A 23,257-nucleotide genomic window follows, 5' to 3' on the forward strand; every position below is an offset into this window, starting at 1 on the left:
TCTGCCGACCCTCCCGCAGCAAGAGTTCAGCGGCAGCTATCCGCGGGGAGCTCCGGCCGCGGCTGCTCCTGACACTGCGCGGAACAGACCCACAGCTTCCCACACACTGCATGGAGCAGATCCACCTTCCCAAAGACAGCGCATGGAGCAGATCCACCTTCCCAAACACAGCGTATGGAGCAGATCCACCTTCCCAAACACTGCATGGAGCAGATCCACCTTCCCAAACACACTGCATGGAGCAGATCCACCTTCCCACACACTGCATGGAGCAGATCTACCACATGGCCACATGCCCACCATGGAGGACACTCAGAGACACTCCCTGTCCCTCACCCCTAACTAACCGAGAGCCTTCAGAGCCACCAGATTGTCACCCAGGTTTATTTTAATGTCTCACAGCTTCTACTCAGCATTGGATAAACACAACCAGGTCAAAGATCAGTTACACACACACACCCCTAGTTACTTGAAGTAAGTGATGAGTATCTCTCTTGGATGCACAGAAGCGCCTGTTGTAAGGACAGCTGCCGCAGCTCTGGGAGACTTCATTCCTCTGATTTCTGCATATTAAAAAAGGAAGATCACAGAGAGGCTACTGGAGGAATTGAGCTATTTGTGGGGTCACCTCAGGTCAGTGGCTGTTGCAAATGTTGTGCCACGTTACTGGTGAAGGACCAATATCTCCCAGGTCTGCTGCAAGGCCTGGATTCTTAAGTCAATCACAGAACTATAGAATCATAGAATTGTTTGAGTTGTAAAACCCCTCAAAGACCACTGAGTCCAAGCATCAGCCCAACACCATCGTGGCCACTAAACCATGTCCCCAGCTGCCATGTCCACACGTTTCTTGATCATCTCCATGAATGGAGACTCCACCACTTCCCTGGGCAGTCTGTTCCAATCCCTGACCACTCACTTCAAAGAATTTTTTCCTAATCTCCAACTCAAACATCCCCTGGCACAATTTCAGGCAATTTTGGCTTGTTCTGTCACCTAATACTAGGGAGAAGAGCCCAACCCCCACCTCGCTGCAACCTCCTGTCAGGGAGCTGTAGAGAACAACGAAGTCAATCCTCAGCCTCTTTTTCTCCAGGCTGAACAACCCCAGTTCCCTCAGCTGCTCCTCCCCAGCCCTGTTCTCCAGACCCTTCACCAGCTTTGTTGCCCTTCTCTGGACCTGCTTCAGCTTCTCAATGTCCTTCTTGGAGTGAGTGGCCCAAAACTGAACTCAGGACTTGAAGTGTGATCTCACCAGTGCTCAGTACAGGGGCATGATCACTCCCCTGGTCCTGCTTGCCACACCATTGCTGATCCAGGCCGGGGTGCTGGTGGCTTTCTTGGCCACCTGAGCACATTGCTGGCTCATCTTCAGCTCCTGTCAATCAGCACCCCCAGGTCCTCTTCTGCTGGGCAGTTTCTAGCCACTCTGCCCCAAGCCTGGAGCATTGATGGGATTGTTGTGGCCCAAGTGCAGGACCTGGCACTTGGCCTTGTTAAAGGACCTGGACTTTCAACAGCCACCAGTTTTGAATTAGTACCAGTTTCTGCCTTTCCTTTGTAAGGACACTCCAGGGCAAGAATGGGAAGAATGCAGCTGTGGCTGCTAGCTCTCTGGGCAGAGATCTTTCTGACACCTGCTGCACAGGAGCTGCTTCTCTGCAGCTCCCCAGCTCACCTGTCCTCCGATGTCGCGGCTTTTGGCTCGCAGCTTGTTAACCTGGCACTCGGCAATGTCAGCTCGTTCCTCAGCCTCCTCCAGCTCGTGCTGGGCCTTGCGGCATCGGGAGAGATGAGTGTTTGCCTGTTCTTCCTGCAAGCCAAGCAGTGCCATCAGTGCCACGGGCACAGACTGACTTTGCCCTTTTATTGCTAACCCAACCCCCTGTGGCTGCACCACCCTAACATCACCTACTGCTAAGCCTCACAGCTACACCTCTGCATTGTCAGCACTCCTGACCTTCTTACTAGTACTCCAACGATGTGAGCACTCAGGTGGGGGCAGATCAATTGGTCCTGCTCAGATCCAGATGGGATAATGTGGCTCCAAAAATGTCTCAAGTTCAGGGTAATTACTGCTGTGCCTGCTCTCTTGTAAGCGTTGAGTCTTTATGAGGTAAGGAGCATTCAGAGGCAGTGGACATAGCTGCCCAATCAAATTAAGCATTCAATTCTTTTAATGAACTTGGGAGCCAGATCTTTTGGAAAGTTCCACCCAGGACCCACAAAGTTTTGAAAAGAGTCCTCCACTCACAGCTTCCTCAGCCTGTTTCTTGTATGCTTTCACTTTCAGCTGCAGCTTGTCTACCAGGTCCTGCAGCCGGAGAATATTTTTCTTATCCTCTTCAGACTGTGGGAAGTGAAAATCAAGTCAGCTTTGGGAGATGGGTCAAGGTGATGCTCGTTGAGAAGACAGAGAATGTGAGATACCTGGTAAGTGAGCTCCTTCAGCCTGCGTTCATACTTGCGAACGCCTTTCAGTGATTCGATTCCTCGTTTCTGCTCGGCATGAAGCTCATTTTCTAGCTCATTAATCTGAAAGACAGTGCATGGTGAAGACAGCAAGCTGCTGGTCCCACTGTAGGATCCTGGGAACCGGAGTTCTCCAGACTAAGGCTGCATAGAAAGTGGCAGTGCAGGGCAGCTTTCTGCAGCTTCTCCTTGGGGCTAGTCTAGCTGAGAGCTGCTCAGCATGTGCAGTGACATAGCACTAGTAGTGACATAGCACATGAATCCATAATTATTTATAGTAGGTTTGGACTTGGGTGTGCAAAACTGCCACACTGATAATCAAAATTAGGCTTCGCTTTTTCAGAGAAGACAGAAATTAAAACTGGGAAGGGAGGATTCCAGCAATGTTCACCAGGCAAATGGGAAAGATCTTGTCCTTAATGGCGTCCCATAGCTCCATACCTCTTCTGCAGCATATGACTTATGATTTATTGACTTCGAGCCAAACTGATGTTTTTATTTCTGCGTGGAGATTTCCTTCAGAAACCAAGAGCACCTAACCCCAGTCAGCTGTTCTGTATTTTGGAACAGGAACAGCTGAAGAGCACAGTAAACGGGCCAGGCAAATGGTCCATCTAGAGCAGCACTCTGCCTCTGGGTGTGGCAGCAGCAGCAGCCACTATTCAACATGGGAACCAGGCTGCTATCTGCTCCCCCTATACAGCCATTAGATTAGAGAAGGAAAGTGGCAAATCTGTGCTGCTTCTTTTATGCACATCTACATACCTGCTGGTTTCTAACCTCTTTTTCAGCATCTACAGCCATCCCTGACAGGAGGTCCCAGGATTTCACTGCTCAGTCTCTACTTTTTATTTGTCTTTAATTGACCCCCAGGTGCAGATGTCCTGATCTGCATCGTGTGCCCTTACTTGTCATGTTGTGCAATTCGATCAATGATCATCCAGAATGCGTCCGTCTTGGTCACTGCTGTCATGATTCTGCAAACTCTGATCTCCTTCCCCTCAGCCATCTCCACCCCAAAACAGAGTCCTGGCCTTGTTTGTCTCTTCTGATAAGGCTTCACCTACTCAGCTGCCATTCCCTGGGTACTTTTCTAACTGTCAAGTCCTTCTTGAGCTGCAGAGAGCAGAACTGCACATGGTACATTTAATCTAGTGCAAGTGAAGCTCTCTGTCTTGGTGCTCAGCACTTTCCTTAATGAAGCCCAACCTTCTTCCTCTTTTGAGTTTTTGCTTCTGTTGCACACTGAACAAGCAAATTTCTGAGGCTTGTCACGGAAGAGACTGAGATCTCCTGGCTGAGCTATAATTGCCAGTTCCAGATTCATCCCCAAGTAAGTACATCTCAAAATACTTTCCCCTAGCAAAGTAACCACATATCTCTACCCTGGTGTTCATGTGCCACCACTTTTGCCCACTCTGTTTTCATGCGACTGCTCAGCGTAACTCTTCGAACCTGCTGGAGATACTTGGGGTTGTCTCTGTTGCAACCCTCCTAAGAGGTACCAGCAACCAAGGGCTCATTTAGGACCACAGCCCCTTCCTGGCCTTCACCATACCCTGGCCTCCAGTTTCTGGAGCTGCTTCTTTCCACCCTTCAGGGCTAGCTGCTCAGCCTCATCCAGACGGTGCTGCAGGTCCTTCACTGTCTGTTCCAGATTCCTCTTCATCCTCTCCAGGTGGGCACTGGTGTCCTGCTCTTTCTTCAGCTCTTCTGCCATCATGGCTGCCTGGATGTAGTGCAGTTATGTTACATATATGACTCCCTGTCCCTGGCAGTTCTGTGCTTTCCCTGGCAGCAATACCTTGGAAAACAGGCAGAGTTACCGACAGAACAAATCCACAAAGGCATGCAACTGCCTCATTTTTTAAGTGTCAGTGGCAACCAGGGGCATCTTGAAGTGTCACCAGCTAGCACTCTGCACCTCTGGGCTCCCAAACCATTTTCAATATCTCGCCTTTTGGTGCTTAAATTTGCTGAAGACTACAGTATCTTGAACTAGAATGAAAAGTTGAGCCTACTGAGATCTTTAGGACCTGGGATGGAGAGCTGGCACCAGTGTGACAGGGCAGAGAGAAACCTGCAGCACTGCTGGTGGCTGGCAGCCAGAGCTAGACCCAGCACTTCAGGCCCAGGTGCACAAGGACTTGATGTAACCATTTTCTGTTTCGTTTTCAAGTGCCTTTCCTAGACAGATTTGTTTCTTCTGATGCTGTGGAACTGTCGCCTTGTTTAAATGAAATGATTTTATTATCTTTATATTTCTTACATGCCTAGCATTTGTATAAAAGTAGAAATGATTTTAGTCTCTGCCTTTCTGTGCTGTGCAGAGGACTTGGCTCAGACTACCCTTTTCCTATTACAATTTCGCCACCTTCTGTTCTATCCTGTGTATTACATTTATCTTGGAAGCAGAACTGAATGTTGGTATGAGGAAGGGGAGACACTATGCCTCCTCCAGGCAGACTGCTAGCCGAACAGGGGTAAAGGACCTAGCCTGAAGGGGTCTTCTGTGGCGTGCGAGAGGGATTATTCTGTTCCTGTGTTGAGGAATTTGTTCTCCTCCACCCGACTGCAGCCTTTCTAAAGCGTGAAAGCCATTGCAGCAGTGTAAAATGGAAGAGAGGTGAGCAGGAGGACTCACATCTGTGATGGCTTTCTTTGCTTTCTCCTCCGCATTTCTGGCTTCTTGAATGCTGTCTTCCACTTCATTCTGTAAGTGAGTAATGTCCACTTCCAGTCTCTTCTTGGTGTTGAGGAGGCTTGTGTTCTGTTGAGACAGACCCAATCGAGGTCATTCCTGTCCCAATTCATGCCACTGTCACATGCCCATGATGAAGCAGACCCTGAGTACCTGGGAGTGGAGGAGCTGCACTCGCTCACTGGCATCAGTCAGCTCCTGCTCAGAGACTTTCCTGGCTCGCTCTGTCTGCTCCATAGCAGCTCGCATCTCCTCCATCTCTGTTGTCATCAGATTGTTCCTGCGCTCTACCATAGCCAACTGCTCCTTCAGGTCATCATTCTCTCTCAGAGCATCATCCAAATGGAGCTGGGAATCCTTTGAGGGTGAAAGCACCATGAGATTCAGATGCAAGCAGAGCAAGTGACAAAGACCTGTAGGACAGCAGCCCCTCGGGTCCCTACCTTGAGTTGCCCTTGCACAGCTTTGAGGTGCTTCTGTGTCTCTGCCACCTGACCGTTGGCATGGCTCAGCTGGATTTCCATGTCATTCAGATCTCCCTCCATCTTCTTTTTGAGCCTCAAAGCATCATTTCTGCTTCTGATTTCAGCATCCAGTGTGGTCTGCATAGACTCTAATACCCTCTGGTGATTTCTCTTCAGCTGTTGAATTTCTTCATCTTTCTCTGCAGTCCTTCTATCAATATCTGACTTCATTTGGTTCAGTTCCAGCTGAACACGTAAGATTTTTCCCTCTTCGTGTTCTAAAGAGCCCTGGGAGGGTTGAAATAATCTCATTAGTCTCTGCAATGTCCCTTGCTGGGAAATGCCCAAGAAGGATGTTGAGGCTTTGCACCCAATAACAAGATCTGTTTGCCTTACAGTGGACCTGTCAGGAGGGCCTGTGACCACGGAAGCTGTTCCTGCACACCCAGAGTCATTATACCTCAGCCTGATGACAGCAGAGTCATTGTACCTCAGCCTGATACTAATCAGTAATATAGGAATAAGATTCCTGAGGGAAATGGTTCCAGTATCACAAGGTCTGGGCACTGAGGGCTACACATACACTGCAGCAGTAACAAAATATGTGAATATATCCAAGAGGACACTCAAGCCCCATACTCAGAAGCCTTCTCTTGCATCTCTGTGCTGAATTCTGCCTAGGTGCTCTGCACTCAGCCCCACAGCAGTGACTGTGGGCATTGCCCCTTCCATACAGCCTTTCCCCTCTGATCTTCCAGCTTCAGGTGTCTAGGAATTCAAAGCCTAAGGCTTGGATCTTTACAACCAGTGGGCAGAAAGAAGCACATACCAAAAATTAAACAGTTAATGTTTGCATTGCTTTTAAGAACAGGAGTGTCTATGAGCCTGTGGTGACTAATTCAGGATAAGATTGATGACATTTAGGTACATAAACTAGAGCAGATGGATTTACTCTCCTCAGAGATACACAGTGATAGGACAAGGGGCAATGCATGGAAGCTGGAGCATAGAAGGTTCTATGTGAACATAAAGAAAAAATTTTCACTGTGAGAGTGACAAAACACTGCAATGGTTTGCCCAGAGGGGTTGTGCAGTCTCCTTATCTGGAGACTTTCAAAGCCTGCCTGGACACATTCCTGTGTGACATACTCTCTGTGACACCACCCTGGCAGGGGGGTTGGACTGATCTTTCGAGGTCCCTTGCAATCCATAATGTTCTGTGATTCTGTGAACTTTGAAGCTAGCCCTGCTTTGAGCAGGAGCTTGAACAAGAGACACCCAGAGATGCTTTCCAACCTAAATGTCTCTGGGTTTGAGCTAAGCCCCAGTTATGACATGGGCAACTCCATGAAAAACTTTCAAAGACATTTTGTGAATGATCGAATATGGTCATAAAGAAGTAATAAAAGCTTTTCTGAGAGACTGTGAGGGCAGACAGGGAACAAAAGGCAGAACCCAGACAAGGGGGAACTGCAGGATCTAAAATCTGTCATAGATTGCAGAAGAAAAGTCAGATTTACTTATAAAGGTCTAGAGAGCCAAAGACAGGGAGGAAGACTGAGAAATCATGGTGCTGTGGGACCTGGTATGCAGTGTCAGAAAAGCACATCAGTATACTAGTGGCATCTCCAAGACTCAGCTGATTCTCAGCAACCTCTCCATGTTCATCTAAACCCATGTCATGTGAACTGACTCCTGTGTGAATGTCTTACTGACTCCTCTTTGAATGTCTTACTGACTTCCGTTCACTGGAAGTGGAGGAGCTGAAGAAATATAACCATAGTTTTCTTCAACATTCATCTTTCTCTGAACAGGAGAGGACATGGAGAAGACTCAGAAGTATGTATTAGACCTGCTCTGAAAATGTCCTTAAGTATTTTGACTAGTAAACAAAGAATTGTCCAAGTTTTGAAACACAAATGACCTTTCTTAGGACAGATTGAGGCGCAAACTCAAACAGGTGGTGAAAAATGAGCTCAGGATTCATCTGGGACTGAGATTATTGTGCATGATAGAACAGCAAGAAATGCCACATTGGTATGGGAGAGGAGCAGTCCCTCTGCTATTTGGTCTGCTTGTGCTCTCATGCTGCACTGCTGTGACAGTATCAGGATAAACAAGGACACATTATCTCCACACTGTCTCCAGTCATGATCTCTCTAAACCAAGCCCCTTACTGGGGACACTTACCTCTGCTTCTTCTAATGCCGCTTGAAGGTCGCACTTTTCTTGCTCAATCTGTTTCTTTGCTTTCTCCAGTCCATGATTAGCTTTCCCAGATTCAGCAATCTGTTCAGTCAGGTCAGAAATTTCCTCTGCAACACAGGAAGCAGACACTCAGCTCATCTTAGGTAATGGTGTCAACAGCACAAGCAATTGCTGTTTGGCAAGAGGAGAGGTGGAAGAGATAACAATGCAATGTGATACAGCACCAAGAAGTTACAGGTCTTTCCCCATGTGCAAGCTTTATTTCTGACTACCTGCCCTCTCCTATTCAGTGTGCAATTTGAAAGTGAGAGGAACCAAATGGATTGAGCTCAAAGACTAACGGGTAGAGAAATTCCACCTCCAGAGACAGTCCTGTTTGACTGTTCTCTGTACCCTTAGCTACTCCCCAGGGATCATTCAGTTGAGCAAAAAGAAGCGAGCTGTGTTTGCTCTGTACAGTTAACTGTTTAGTAAATGCCAATCCATTGGGTCACACCTGCATGGCCCTCCAGTCATCAGGAGGCAGACAACAACCCTCCAGATTTTTTTTCTAATGACAGTGACCAAAGCAATCTGAAAAAAAAAAAAGTGTCTGATTTCACCATCATTTCTGTCCATTCAGCTAATGACTCATGTTAATAATCCCTGGATGGGCTCACGATGGTGTGAAGGAGGAGAACACCATAAGGAAGCAGGATGCTGTAGAGAGCTGGAGGCATGTGCTGACAGGTGACTGTGAGCAGTTGAATAGGAAAGAAATTTGCCTAAGCTCAGCTGTGTGGAGAAATCATAAAGAACAATATCCTGGGGAGAGGCAGTGCTCTGGTAGCCCACAAGCAGGGAAGCAGGATGGTGATCTGGACTTACGCTGAAGGTTCTTATTCTCCCTCCTGACAGTCTCAGCCTGGTCAAGAATTTCTTCATATGCATTCTTCATCCGGAAGATCTCAGTGCTGAGAGAGCGAGACTCCTTCTGAGCAGCTTCCAGCTCAGCTTGGCTCTCCTGGTACTTCTGCTTCCATTCAGCCAGGACCTGGGGTGGAAGGAGCATAAGAATGACCTATTCTGCAACACTTTTCTCTCTGCTTTTTGTAAGGCAAGAAACGCAGAGGGGCTTTGGACTGTTCTCTGCCTACTGACAGTCAGTTCATCATACAGTGACACATACTTTGGCTGTTCTGCTGGAAGCTACCTAAATTATCCTCCATAGCCAGCACCAGAGCACATTCTGAGCTCTCAGGCAGGAGTTTGCTTTGTTACCAGCCTGGCCACAATGTGGTTAGTGTGGATGAGGCTGTGACAGCCTTCTCATTACTTCAGGAGCTAGTGGCCTGGCACACAGCCCACCAGGAAAGGTCTTGTTCTACTGATTGTCTCCTGAGCCGGACACCACAGTGGGGCCTCCTTTTTAGCACATTGACCCAAGTGACTCACACAAGGCTGAGCCAAGGCATGCTGCTGTGCAGCATCACTTGGCCAAACCATGTTGGCTCTTTGACAGTGCAGGCTGGAAATGTGTGAAGGGGTCGGCTCAGCCCAACCTGAATATGAGGCCAGTGGACTGGCACCAGACAAAAGACAGGGCTTGTCAGCTTGCATGTGAACACTTGCTAAGTCTGCTTGATTAAAGACTAGGTATGGATCCTCCCAGTCTCCTTTGTGAAGACTTCATGCTTTTTAAAGCTATCAGAAAGCTACTTTATTGTTTGGCATGGTCATTTGGGGTTACTCACAGTGTGACACTGTCACTACTGTCTGTTCTCTCATGTGCTCCTTACTACAGCTCTGCTTTGGGTAAAGTGCAGGTTATCTTACTGAGAATGCAGAACATTCATCATCAGTTCAGAATTTGGCCTGGCCTATCAAATGTCTAATGATGTTCAGCTCTGGCAGGCTCTTTGAATGAACCTTGTCAAAATTCTTCTGCTTTTTATCAAATGCTGCACAAGCTGCGTTGGACCTCTCCAAGTCAATCATGAGGTCATCCACTTCGCCCTGCAGCCTCTGCTTTGTCTTCTCCAGTGAAGCACACTTTGAGTTGACAGCTTCAATCTGCTCCTCTGAGTCCTGAAGGCGCTGAGCAAGCTTCTTCCTGGAGGATGAGAAAATCAGTGCTGAGAGAAGGAAAATCCTGATGTTCTCAGAAGATGGATAGGAAAAGAGACTGGCATGGGAGAGACGGGGAGAGACAGCAACATAGGAGGGTGTGATAGTGTGAATGGAGAGCATCCATAGGGGCCTGGGATGACATGGCACACTAGAGTGGTGCATAGGCTGGGAGAAGACTTAGCCAAGAGGTAGGTCATAGCAGTTTGGAGAGGAACCAGAGACACATTTTCAGTATTGGCAGTGTAAAGAATGTGACCTTTTGACTGCTGTGTTTATCTCCACAGTTCATGCACTGAAATCCTTCTTTCTGTAGACACTCTTAAGCCTTTACTTCTTCTCCTACTTTAAACCTTTCTTTACTCCCCTTTTCTTGACTAACAAAGCACACTGCTCTGCATATTGCCGCTGCAAGCACACCCTGGTTTCCTTCAGTTCCTTCTGTGGTAGTTTGGGAGGGGTCCCAGGGTCCCTTAAGAAGACCAGAGACAAAATCACATCCCAGGGGACGCACCTGGTTGTCCCCAGAAATTGTAATTTCGTTATTCAATCCCATAATTCTGCTATCACTTTTTAAGTGGGCAGCAAAGTCAAATCTCTTTCTTTTCTATGCCTTCCTTTCAGCTGTCCAGAGGGAGTCTTGTGTGGGTTGCTGGAAGAGTAACTTGCCTGTGGCCTCCAAGGCTGCAGCTTGGGCCTACCAGCAGACAAGGGGAAGGGGAAAAAAACAAGCACTGGGGTTTTGGTGGTTTAGCTTGATTGGGGGGAAGGTTTTGGGGGAATTCTCACATATCCTGTATCTGTATTAGGTGCTAAGGATTTGTGTATTCCATATATTTTCTTCCTGTACATCTTTAAATACACTTTCCCGTACTCCTCTGCACTTCAGTAAGAGTCTTATCATTTTACTGCTTTTAAAAGTAAAATAATATCTAAATCTGTCTACTCTATAAACAAGCCACAGGCACCTTCTCACATTTACCACAGAATCATAGAATGGTTTAGGTTAGAAGAAACCTCAAAGCTCATTCAGTTCCAACCCCCTGCCATAGGCAGGGACACCTCCCTCTGGAACAGGTAACTCCAGACCTCATCCAACCTGGCCTTGAACACCTCCAGGGAGGGAGCAGCCACAACCTCCCTGGGCAACCCATGCCAGTGTCTCACCACCCTCACTGGAAAGAACTTATTCCTAACATCCAGTTTAATTGTCCCCTCTGTCACTTTAAACCCTTCCTCCTCGTCCTGTTACTACAAGTCATAGAATCATAGAATCAACTAGGTTGGAAGAGACCTTGTAAATAGTCCCTCCCCAGCCCTCCTGTGATACTGGGGGGCCACTCCAAGGTCTCCTTGAAGCCTTCTCTTCTCCAGGCTGCAAAGCTCCAACTTTCATAGCCTGTCTTCATTTATACTGAAATATTTATCTACTTGCTCCAGACCATCCCTTCACTTACTTGGCCTCCTCCAGCTCCTCCGTGCGCTGAATGGCGTCCGTCTCGTATTTGGTTCTCCACTGGGCCACTTCGCTGTTGGCCTTGGACAGGGCCCTCTGCAGCTCCCCCTTGGCTTCCTGCTCCTCCTCATACTGCTCCCGCAGCAGGTCACAGTCGTGGCGAGCAGACTGCAAGGCGTGGGCCAGGGCGTTCTTGGCCTTGGAAGTTAAAATGAAGCAAATTGTCAGAACCCAAACACTTTGTGACTGTTTTTTTACTACATTTTGATAACAACTCCACATCTTACTGCCCAAGAGCAACAGTTGCTGGAGTAACAGAAGGAGCAAAGGGGGACTCTGCATTTCACACTCGTTAAACAAGGGGAGGGGGTTGGACTAAATGATCTCTACATGTCCTTTCCAACCCCTAATGTGCTTCTATGATTCTAAGATCAGACTCTTGTCCATCTTGTCTGGGTTACTGCCTCTCAAACACACCTGCACCAGGTGCCTCAGGCAAAGACACAAGAAACCCAGATGAGGTAGGAATTATCTCTCAAGAAGTTCCCTTGTAAGCTTTTCAGGTAGAAATTGGTGTTTATCTGAAGGTGGAAGAAACTTTAGACTCTTGCCATATCCAGCCCTGGGTATACCTGCTTTCCTGCTCTCCTTCCTGTTTTTTGACTGCTGCTGCTTTCTTTGCCTTAGGGATTTTCTCTGCACACAGAGTTATTTTCATTCACTTCTCTCATGGCTTTGACCTTCAGAAAGCACGATGAGAAGGACTTAAACCCTTTCTTAATTTCTAATGTCTCTTCTCTGAGAGAAGACTCCAAGGCAAAGTTCAATAGTTCCACTGTTCTGATGTCTCCATCTTTCTCTGAGGAGAAATCTCTTCTATTGTTTTAGCTCATGGATTTATTTCATGATTGGCTGGCACAAATCAAAACAAGTCACCTTATTTTCTTCCTCTAGCTGCCTCTTCAGCTCTTCAGTCTGCTGAGTGAAAGCATGTTTGCCTCGAGTCAGCTGAGAAATCAAGGACTCTTTCTCCTCAAGCTGCCGACTAAGTTCACCTAGTGAGCAAATGCAGTCTTTTAGATAGAGGTAGAAGACAGGAAAAAATAAGCATGAGAAGAGCCATATAAAGAGTGATTGCAAGATATAATGTGGCAGCATGAAGGAAGAGTAGCCACTGCACTCCTACCAGCAGGAAAGAAGTATCCAAGAAATGTGTGGGAATCAAAGGGAAGTGGATGAACTGATCACAAACTCACATACTCATTGTCACTGACAGTGCTGCTTTGGATGTGGCTCTGTCTCCTTGTTGCAGTTTCTAATACTGCCACCAAGGAGGAAATTCTGCCTGAGCTTTGCTCAGAACACCCAGTGGTGAGCAGATGACAAAACACACTGGCATTCGGGCAAGGTATTCAAGCACTGAGCACAAGACAGTCACATTCCCTCTAGGGACACACCGTTCTCAGTCTGCAGGCGTGTTTTCTGTGTGTTCAGATCATTGATCAGCCTCATATGCTCATCGTCTTTGGTTCTGACTTCACTGAACTGGTCTTCGAGAGCCCGGCACATCTTCTCCAGATTGCTCTGTTAGGAGACAGAAAGCAGAACCTTCACCTCAGTGCAGAGACACAGCGGCGGTGACAGGGAATGCTTGTTCCCGTGCAACAACCTTGGCTTTGGAGACAGACTCCATGTTGCTGGCCAGGTCGTCGATCTCCATCTTGAGCTCACTCTTCTCCTTCTCCAGCTTCTGCTTCACTCTCTGCAGGTTGTCGATCTGCTCCCCAAGCTCAGCGGTGCTGTCCGCGTGCTTCTTGCGCAGGGCAGCAGCCGTGGCCTCGTGCTGCAGCGTGGCCTCTTCCAGGTCACGACGCATCTTCTGGAACTCTGCCTCTCGCTTCTTGTTCATCTCAATCTGAGCTGCTGTTGCCCCTCCTGCCTCTTCCAGGCGCTCACTGATCTCCTCCAGCTCCCGCGAGAGGTCAGCTCGCTGCTTTTCCGTCTTTGCACGGATTGCTCGCTCGGCCTCAATTTCCTCCTCCAGTTCCTCTATTCGAGCCTATAAAGGTTAATTGCTTAAATGAGGACTTCTGAGTAGACAGATTTGAAATTACCATTAAATATTAAAGTGAAAATACTCACATCCATTTATATCATCATATAGAGTCTAGCCTCACTAGAAGTTGGACTGAATTGTGTGCCAGGACATGCAATGTTGAGGTTTGGAACAACAATGAATGTAAGACCACAGAATCATAGAATCAGTGGACTGGCTGGAAGGGACCTCTAGAGCTCATCTAGTCCAGCCCCCTCTGCAGTAAGCAGAGACATCCCCAAGAAGATCAGGTTGCTCAGAACCCCATCAAGCCTGACCTTGAATCTGCTATTTCACTTTATGTTATAGCTCAGAATGGATTTGTTGAGTTATGAAGGATCCAGTATTGCACTTCTATGAAGAAGCAGGAGATGTGTCACTGGAAAATGTAACAGAATGTGAATTGGGTTACAAATGCCTCAAGGGTCAGGCCAAGCCAAACCAGTGTCCTCTCTCCATCTGCAACCAAGATGGAAAGAACCTTGAGATGAGCATCTGTGGGCTAATAGCACTGAACAGAACTGTCTTCCTGGCTTTGCATTTAAAAGGTGACCTGTGCTGGTCATGCCAGGCTATGTTACCTTCTGTTGTTCCAGAAAGTAATGCTCAGTGGCTTTGCTACTATTACAGCTGAGTACCGAATCCATTGTCACAGCCTGCTGCAAGCTTCACTCAAGAATTATCTTACAGAGTTAGGTGAGATTAGAGGCCAGAGTTCCTCTAAAACTGCCCTGGGAACATCACCCAGAGGCCATGTTAATCATTTTGCTTGTGTGTAGGAGAAGATTTTTGTGCCACAGTGTAAGAATAAATACAAATTAATTCTGAGGAACTTCTGCTTAGCTACTGAAAAATATCCACAACTCTTAGACTTTACCTGGAGCTCCTTAATTTTCTTTTGCAGCTGAGAACTCTGAGCCTGCTCATCTTCAATTTTAGTTTGCAATTGGCTAATTTCAAAATCCTTCCTGTTAAATAACAAGAATGCAAATTCAACAGGGTCAAGCTAAAATCAGAATGTTAGAATTCAGAGCATAATGAGTCAGTGCAATACTTTTTCAGCCGCTCATCCATCTGTTGCTTATCATTTTCCAGATCCATGATGGAATCCTGGGTCATTTTCAGGTCTCCCTCCAGTTTTCTCTTTGCTCTCTCAAGGTCCATTCGCAGTTTCTTCTCTTGTTCCAGAGTTCCTTCAAGCTAAAACACATGAAATATACTCTGAAAGACATAGTCAGGCTTTGAAAGTAACTATTCTTATTTTAGAATTGTCTCATATTGGAAATCTATGAATAGAGAAAACAATCAGATCCTGTATCTGCTCATTTCCAGATGTGTTACATTCTCACTGCAAGCCTGTAAGTGCCATTCTGATTTGTTTGCCAGTGCCAACTGCCCACAGCTTGGCCATGCACAGCTGAAATGCAAGCTTCTGAAACATACAGAAAATAAAATGTTCCAGTGGTAGCAGCTCCTACCATACAGACTACAAGATATTGGCAAATTTCCTGTGTGCATAACTTCCTGGAGCATTTCCAGTAAGATCCATTCACCCTGCAGAGTAGAGGACCTCAGAGAGCTCTGCAATGATTTACTTCACCTGCTAATCGGTTAAAGAGGGGCACAGGACTCTGCGGTGCTGAAATGCCCAGTGCTGAACACAGGGAAAGTTGAACAATGTGCTAGATTCTGCAATTCCCTGTCCACTGGCAATGGTTTGTTAGCTTTAGGTGTTGCTTATACTCTAACTACAGATTTCTGGTCTCTTCTAATGCATAGAATTGGATGGATTTGCTTACAGAACCCAAAACTTCTTTCTTACATCATCTACTTGCTGCTCCAATTTGGTCTTGGTTTTGGTCAGTGTGCTGACTTTGTCTTCCTCGACTTGCAGGTCATCCAGTGTCTGCTGGTGGGCTTCCTGGAGGGCCTTTTTCTCCTTAGTGAGTTTAGAAATGTTTTCATCCAGAGCTGCCATCTCCTCAGTGAGATTCTTAACCTGCAAGACAGGCAGCATCTGTACTCTGAGAGGGAGAAATGACAGCCTGAGCACATAGTGAGTGCACCCTTGCAAAACCTTGCATGGATGAAGCCAAAATGCTCTCCACAGACACTCTGTATGATGAAGGCAGCAACAACTGTTGTGTCTAACAGCTACACTTCTCTGGTAGGTACTCTTGATGTAGGCTTTGGGTTTTGTTTGTTTGTGGTTTTATGTTTGTTTGTTTCCTACTAACTGCCACCCCTACCCAGCTGAATTCTGTAGTGGAACATTAAGTCATGCAGAGTGTCAGGTTGGAAGGGACCTCTAGAAGTCATCTAGTCCAATGCCCCTTCAGTAGCAGTGACATCCCCAACTAGATCAGTTTGCTGACAACCCCATCAAGCCTGACCTTGAATGTCTCCAGGGATGAGGTGACCACCACCTCCCTTGGCAACCCATTCCAGTGTTCCACCACCCTCACAGTAAAGAACTTTTTCCTAATGTCCAACCTAAATCTAGGCTACTCTAGTATGAAACTATTGCCCCTTGTTATAGTGCTCCAAGTACTGGTCCTCCTTATCCACAGAGACAGAATTACACTGCTTCCTTAGGACTGCAAATAGCCAAGTATCTCTATGAAGCACCTTAACAGCCTCTTAGCTCTTCTTAAACTGTTTGCAGAAAATGTAGTTTTCCTACAGGAAAGTTAAAATTTTAACCCAAACCATCTTGTCAGACATGGTTGAGTGGCAATCCTCTCTCCTATGCCTTGGGCACATACCATTTCCACTCAGAGCACTTAGAAATCACCTCAACTTTCCACAAAACTGAAAACTGTCAGGGGAAGAATGTCTGTCACCTTATTCTCTGTTGCATGCTTCTCCTTTTCCACTTTGGCCAGAGTTAGCTCAAGGTCATCAATATCTTTCTTCAGCTCAGAGCACTCATCTTCAAGCTTCCTCTTCTTTGCTGTCAGTTCAGCATTCATCTCCTCTTCATCTTCCATTCTTTCACTTAGTTCTTTAATCTTTGCTTCCAGCTGGATTTTACTTTTGATGAGTCCTTCACATCTCTCCTCAGCATCAGCTAGACTTTCACTCTCCTGTCAGAAGAGATTGAAAGCACATTATCACCAGAATGACAGCAGGCAATGCGTGTTATTCAAACACCACCTCCAGGAACCTGGTTACACAAGTCAGGGCAGAATTTCCCACACAGATCAGAACTAATGCACACAACGTGATCATGAGAAAGCTGTTCTGCTCAGGGGTGGCTAGGAAAGTGGACCATAATCCTATGGCAGGGATACTTCCTTTCAGCTGACTGCAATACCCAGCAGTAGACTCGCTGGGTGCAGTCATAATGAACAGTGTGCATGGAATTAGTGAGATAAACAGGTGGGTAGCAAACTGGATTTCCTGGATCTGCAGTCTGGATTTGTAAAACATACAGCATTTCAAAGCCATCTTTGATAGAGTTTTGGGAGGTTCCATCTTTAATAAGCTCCTCCAATTTAATGACACAGGTCAGGCTGTCTCCTCTCAAACTTCTCCCACTCTCTTCACAAGAGACTAACTTTGCTCCCACCATTCTCAGCCAAGACAGGGTCAAGCTCAGACTAAATTGCAATCTGCAACTTTTGCCATAGCTAAGATTTTGACACATGTTCAAAAGAAAAAAAAAAATCTAAATTATAGCTACTCTGAGTTCTTCTAACCAGAATACCAGGAAAGATAACTATTGCCTCTCAGAAGAGTTATGGCTGGAAGCCATCAAAGCAGTACTGGTGTGTTTAGTTCTCTTTCAGATACTGATTGACCATAAGCATATTGAAAATCATAGCTAGTGAGTTTGCATCTCCTAAGGACAAACTTGGAGAAGGTGGTGCTTGAGGAACCTTTCAAGTAGGGTTGGTGGAAATTCCCCCAGGAAAATAAGACTTACTGAGAAGAGAGGAAGAACTCTCCTAGAGCTGTCACAGTGAGAAACTGGGAGCTGACTAACAGCCAGATAAAATACTTAAGGGCAATGTTCATACCTCAGAAGTTATTTTATGTTCTAAAATCTTAAATCTGAGTGCTTTGAAAGGCATGCTAACCTAATTAAATCTGGGCTTCTTTGTTTTTTTTGCTTACCATCCACAAAGAGGTTAAAGTGAAGCCTCAAATGCTTGTAAACTGAGTGGGTTCTGGAGAACAGAGCATTAACTATCAAGAAGGGTACAAAGAAATTCAGAAACCTGGGTGAGGTTAAGCTCAAGTTCTGAAGAAGGTAATGAATCTGGTCTTCAGCAGGCATAGCTAACAGCCTTGGTGCTTGAAACAATCCAAGACTCTTGTCAAACCCTGTTTGTTCAAAAGCATATGGAAACAGGGCTGGGTCCGCTTGCACTAGACTACCTTTAGCCATGTAGTATCTTACTACTTATAAGACCCTGACAGAAGTTCTGTCTTGTGCTCATTCTGCTCAGCAGTATTCTGGAGAAAAGCATGGTAAAACCCCTTCTCTATAAGAAAAGCTCTCCTGCCCCAGCTCCACGCTCTCAGGGTCAGCAGATGTGGGAACAGCCTGCTCAGGCAGCCCTGGCAGGAGCACAGGAACCTTCTTCCTTTCATTGTGATTGCTTAATAGTGGAGTAGGAAATCAACACGGCAGCCCAGTCAGAAGTGGCAATGTTTCATGTGTGCTTTGTACCCTGCTTAGGTGTAAATGACAAGATCAGTGGAGAGTCTGGCCTGGTTACATGTCTGTTTATGAAGGACAAGGGAAAGAGCAGCAGAATGAGGGGAAGCGATTAGAATCTGAAATGGAGGTCACTCACAGTTTGAACCTGGAGCTGCAGATCATTTTTCTCCTGCAACAGGGTCACCATTTTCTCCTCCAGCTCTTTCCTTTTAGCCTCAGACTTTGCAAGCTCCTCCTTGGTTTTCTCAAACTCCTCCTTCATGTTGGCTATCTCCTTCTCAGATTCTGCGCTCTTCAGCAAGGGCTTCATCTTGAAATAGAGCTTCATCCAGGGCCAGTGCTTCACGTTCATGAATGCTCTGACATTGTATTGAATGATATAGATGGATTCTCTGAAAGCACATCAGAGCAAGGTTTATGAGGCTGGGGCAGGAAACACTCTGCTCATTGGCCACACAGCAACAGCCTTTTTCTCAAATTTACTGTCCACTCTGGAAACAGCAGTTGGATGCTTTTTGGGTTACTCTAACTAGCAAATCATAGAATGGTTTAGGTTGGAAGGGACCTCAAAGATCACCTAATTCCAACCCCTCACCATAGGCAGGGACACTTCCCCCTAGGACAGGTTGCTCAAGGCCTCATCTCACCTGGCCTCGAACACCTCCAGGGAGGAAGCATCCACAACCTCCCTGGGCAACCCAAATATCTCATTAGAAATTATTAAGACTGAAACTGAAATGAAAAATGAAGTCTTGTGATGGTGTTTTATGGTATGCAAAAGAATGTTCTTAGTGCCCACAGTTCAAGGGGAGATTAGACAATTCCTTGCAGTAAGAGTTATCAAGTTTTCAGAAACTGTCCCTGGCTGAGGAAGCCCCTGAACTAAACATATACCACAGAGTATCACAAATAAAAGCAGGCAGTTGCCAAAGCATCCCAGAGATTTATGCATTCCTGGCTCCCCTAAAGCTTTCACTTGTCAACAACCCTTGAGAAAGTTTGCTTGGCTCACCCACTGCTGCCACTCCTCCACTCTAAATTCTCCACGGTTCATTCCATCTCAAAGCGAAAGAGCTGAAAGGGGAATGCTGTCTGGGGTGGTCAAAAGTATGATCTTAAAGGTCTTTCCCTAGCTAAATGAGTCTGTGGTTCTATGGAGTACCTCCTCTGTACCAGCTAGAATTGTTCACTTAAGATGATAGAGCCATGAAAGGCAATTCAAGAGAAGAAGAGCAGAGTGGTTGAGTGCTGTTCCTTTCAAAACCAGTGTGATCCAATGAAAGGATCAGGCAGCAAGCTCGAAGCAGAGCAACCTTAGCACTTGTTTAGTTGGCTGCCTCTGTCATGGGGTTCTACGAAGGCTGAAAATGGTAAGAGCACTCCTGAAGAAAAAGTTTAGTGTTACATCCTGAATATCATGGTTGCTAAATTGCCAGAATGTGGAAGGCTGGAAGAAGGAAACTATTAGTCCATGCAGGCTCTGTTTCCCCATGGTTTTCTGTGGGTCTTTCCTGAGGACAGTTTCTTGCCTGAGTCAATCTGCTGCCCTGCAGGACTTTGGTCCTGTTAGGATTTTCCTGTATTACCTTCTGGCATTCATCTTTTTAAATTCTTTTCTCATGAGGAACCCTCTGCACATAGCTTGTGTGTGAGTGATGAGGCTCACAAGCTTCTCGTCTCTCATCTCTTCTAGAAGTCCCAGGAGGCCTGCCTTGAAGAACACCTAGAACATAAGAGGGTCAAATCGTTTGAGGCTTAGGCAGATGCACAAAAATTGGCAGCTGCCGCAGGGTATTATGAGGCAGCATGGGAAAAATGCCTGCAGGGGGAAGGTTTAACAGCTAGAGAAAATCTGTCTCAGTGTCCATATGCTCAGTGCTCCTCTGATTCATGACAAGGTGCTCTGCATCTGATCGAATCACATCACTGCGGTGTCTGATACCTGCTCCTGCGCAGGTTGTGGAAGCTCCTGCTCATTAACAGCTTTTAAAAGAAAGGCTTAACTTTGCCCTTTGTACCATATGCTGCTCTGTCTCTTCACTGTGGCTTACCCTTCTGTGTTGGGCTCAAGGTTTGCTCTGTGAACTGACTCCGAGATGGCATGAGAATCACGCATGATAAAGTCTTCTCAGTGCTGGAGGTGACTGGGTTTTTCTCCAGAGACAGTGCTGCCTTGGCTGTGCTGACCAGAGAGTGAGAGTCTCTGGCTATGAAAATGAAACCTCTGTGTGTGCCTGAATCCCCTGAGAAATCTGACTGAACTGTCCAAACCTGTCTGAGCCTTGTATAACACATACTGGTATAAATGAGTTTGACTGGCAGGAGGAAGGGGCAGCACTAAATTGTAGCTGCAGCCAGGCTGGGTCATTTGTGTAGTGGTGTTGCCAGGGCTGATGATGCTTCCTCTCACATGCACCCCAGAAATGGACAAGTTTTCTGTACTCCTCCTTGCTGGTGGTGTGCTTTGTTTCTGATCATTGTGAAGCAGGTTTCATATGTAAGAAATATATATATATATATATATTTATATATATATATATATATATATGCCGTTATTTCTACCCACTTTCCCACAAAGGCTTTACCTTAGTGTGGCCAAATTTGTACTGGTTGTGGTCAACATCAATGGAGGAAAGAAGCTTTTCTGAAGCCTTTTTGCTGTCAATGAACTGGCCTTCTGGAATGGCTGAGGCATTCAGAATCTTGTACCTGTGGTAAGAGAGGTTGCAGAGTGAGGAAAAGAGTATATCACAAGCTATATGGAAGCTGAATTATCTGAAGACAGCTGAATGTGCTATCTGAAATCTGGAGAGTCTTGGCCATGCAGAAGGTGATGACAAGGGGACACAGTTACTCTTCAGAGGAATCTGTTGGCTGTGTAACAACACAGCATGTTATTACATACAAACTTAATGTGCATGCTTTAGAGTGTCTGCAGGTCCAGGAATTAAGAAGAAGGTGGTGAGAACACGTCAACTTCCTCTCATCTTGTTTCACTGACCAGAGGAATGCTGCTCAAATTAAAGTTGAAGATGAATTAAAACTACTAAAAAAATAACAGTAAGGTATATTCCAAAGGGAAAGCAGATCTTGCATGGCTCACAGTCTCTACAAGTTGCACTGCTGAATCCTCAAGTCTGGACTGAAAATGTCATGGTATTATTCTGTAAATGCTAACAGCAGTCTGAGTATTTTGCAAGGTCACTTAATGATTGCAGTAATCCTGTGCCATGGACAGGATCACCTAATCCTTCTAAGGGGGTTTCTTCAGATACATCCATGAGGATGCACAACAGCACACTGCAGCACATCTTATTCTCAAGTTTACCGTGAAAGAGAGTTTGTAAAAGCAACAGCTGGTAATGGTGCAGTGAGTTTATTCTCAGTTTAAGCCTTCCAGTGGAGTTCTTTCTAAACTTCAGCACATTTCCTTTGAACCACAAAGCGCTTTGTGGTTTTGGACCGTGGCCATTATGGACAGATTCCTTCATGGATTTACAGAATCAGACAGAAACATCCAGGTTGGAAAAGCCTCTCAGGATCACCAAGTCTAACCTAGAAACCTACTCTATGAGATTCACCTTAAACCATTTTCCAAAGCACCACATCCAAATGACCATTAAAATATCCAGGGTGGGTGACTCCAGCACCTCCCTGTGCAGCTCATTCCAATGCCTGACCACTCTCTCCATGAAAAACTTTTTCCTAATATCCAATCTAAACCTACCCAGCCTCAGCTTGAGGCCATTCCCCTTTGCTCTGTCTCAAATTACCTGTCTCAAATTCACCTATCACATCAAATTGTGATCTGACAGTTGAGACCAGCTAATGCCTTACTGAATACCTATTTTTCAGGCTGTTTCAGAGCGGTTTTGAGTCTTGTTCACATCAGTTTAGCACAGACGATGCTACTGTTACATTTAATGGTAACAGCAGCCAGTTTCATTCAGCGTGTTATAGAAACTGAACTCTCATAAACAACTTTAACTGTCTCAGTCTTAAAGATGAGGACAAAAAGGCACAGGAGGTGGTCCAGTGACACAGCAGCAGCAAAGGTTTGGATTTTTGAATGCTCCAGCAGGGCACTGCAAGCAATCTGCACAGAGGTGTATGGTTTTGTATCTTTGCTCTGGGGAATTCACAGAGCAATCTGTAATGCCACTTAATTCATTACTCTACAAGCACTTTGCATCTCTCTACATCATTAGGCATTAACCTCAGTTTAGGAACTATGTTAATTGTGATGACTCAGGAAATCTCTGGCCTGATCAAGGAAGGAGAGACTGGAGTGACCTAAGATGGGGTTAATGACTTGGTTCCCTCAAATGCCACTGATCTTGTCTTATTCAAAAGGTGCCACTCCATAAAGTCACCAGGCTTGTCACCTGAGGTGTAGGTTTGCTGAGGCCTTATCTTTAGTGATAACTAAAGACCTACCGTTGCTTGAAGTCTGCATAAAGGATCCTGCTTGGAAACCCCTTCCTGCAGATTCGAATGCCCTCCAGAACCCCATTGCAGCGCAGCTGGTGCATCACCAAGTAATGGTCCATTTCACCTTAGACAAAACACATCTACCATCACTCTCCTCTTCTTCCAAACTCTCCATATGTATTAGCATTCCAGAATGACCTCCTCTCCCCTTTTTTTTTTTGATAAAACTCAACTTGCCTAAAGATAGAGCAAGTGAAGGCAGAGCAAGCTTTTGATACACACAGGCTGCAGAGAGCTACTTCTGTGAGATGAGCTTTCCTACAAATAGCAGTGCTTGTGAATTGCCAATGGGCAAAGGACATGAGGCTATACTGATCAAAACCAGCAGGAGGGTGCTTTAGGAGACCAGCTGAAAAAGCTTAGCCAGCATCAGCACCACCTCTGGATGTAGGTAGAGCTGGCACAGTGTAGAGTGTCTTGGCATCTAGGATATCAGCTCTTCATGTTAGGTAACATTTTGCCTTGGACCTGCCATGCAAGTATTGACTAAACTCAAACTTGATTAATTTGTTAGCTAGGTATATTCCAACACAGGAGTGGATAAGCAGGTTGCTTAAAGCTCTCAGACTACCTGTAGAGGACAGCTGATTAAAAT

General features: G+C 46.0%; 1 protein-coding gene across 1 annotated transcript in view; it reads right to left on the bottom strand.

Annotated features, from left to right (window-relative positions):
- Nucleotides 1–368: 368 nt before the first annotated feature.
- The window catches only part of LOC135179383 (myosin-1B-like), a 33,619-nt gene continuing 10,730 nt past the window's right edge, over nucleotides 369–23,257 (bottom strand). Inside the window, exons 17-39 of the mRNA XM_064151131.1 lie at nucleotides 22,609–22,726; nucleotides 20,757–20,880; nucleotides 19,758–19,894; nucleotides 18,308–18,563; nucleotides 16,346–16,588; nucleotides 15,325–15,501; nucleotides 14,557–14,702; nucleotides 14,380–14,470; nucleotides 13,077–13,466; nucleotides 12,865–12,991; nucleotides 12,344–12,462; nucleotides 11,409–11,605; nucleotides 9,754–9,937; nucleotides 8,713–8,878; nucleotides 7,828–7,952; nucleotides 5,617–5,925; nucleotides 5,327–5,530; nucleotides 5,117–5,242; nucleotides 4,031–4,201; nucleotides 2,431–2,535; nucleotides 2,255–2,350; nucleotides 1,679–1,813; nucleotides 369–563 (exon numbers count right to left, since the gene is read on the bottom strand). Of these exons, the coding sequence (XP_064007201.1) occupies nucleotides 549–563; nucleotides 1,679–1,813; nucleotides 2,255–2,350; nucleotides 2,431–2,535; nucleotides 4,031–4,201; nucleotides 5,117–5,242; nucleotides 5,327–5,530; nucleotides 5,617–5,925; nucleotides 7,828–7,952; nucleotides 8,713–8,878; nucleotides 9,754–9,937; nucleotides 11,409–11,605; nucleotides 12,344–12,462; nucleotides 12,865–12,991; nucleotides 13,077–13,466; nucleotides 14,380–14,470; nucleotides 14,557–14,702; nucleotides 15,325–15,501; nucleotides 16,346–16,588; nucleotides 18,308–18,563; nucleotides 19,758–19,894; nucleotides 20,757–20,880; nucleotides 22,609–22,726 (3,761 nt within the window). The 3' untranslated portion in view covers nucleotides 369–548. The remainder of the gene's footprint in view (nucleotides 564–1,678; nucleotides 1,814–2,254; nucleotides 2,351–2,430; nucleotides 2,536–4,030; nucleotides 4,202–5,116; nucleotides 5,243–5,326; nucleotides 5,531–5,616; nucleotides 5,926–7,827; nucleotides 7,953–8,712; nucleotides 8,879–9,753; nucleotides 9,938–11,408; nucleotides 11,606–12,343; nucleotides 12,463–12,864; nucleotides 12,992–13,076; nucleotides 13,467–14,379; nucleotides 14,471–14,556; nucleotides 14,703–15,324; nucleotides 15,502–16,345; nucleotides 16,589–18,307; nucleotides 18,564–19,757; nucleotides 19,895–20,756; nucleotides 20,881–22,608; nucleotides 22,727–23,257) is intronic.

This window comes from Pogoniulus pusillus, chromosome 11, assembly GCF_015220805.1.
Source record: "Pogoniulus pusillus isolate bPogPus1 chromosome 11, bPogPus1.pri, whole genome shotgun sequence".
Taxonomy (NCBI): domain Eukaryota; kingdom Metazoa; phylum Chordata; class Aves; order Piciformes; family Lybiidae; genus Pogoniulus; species Pogoniulus pusillus.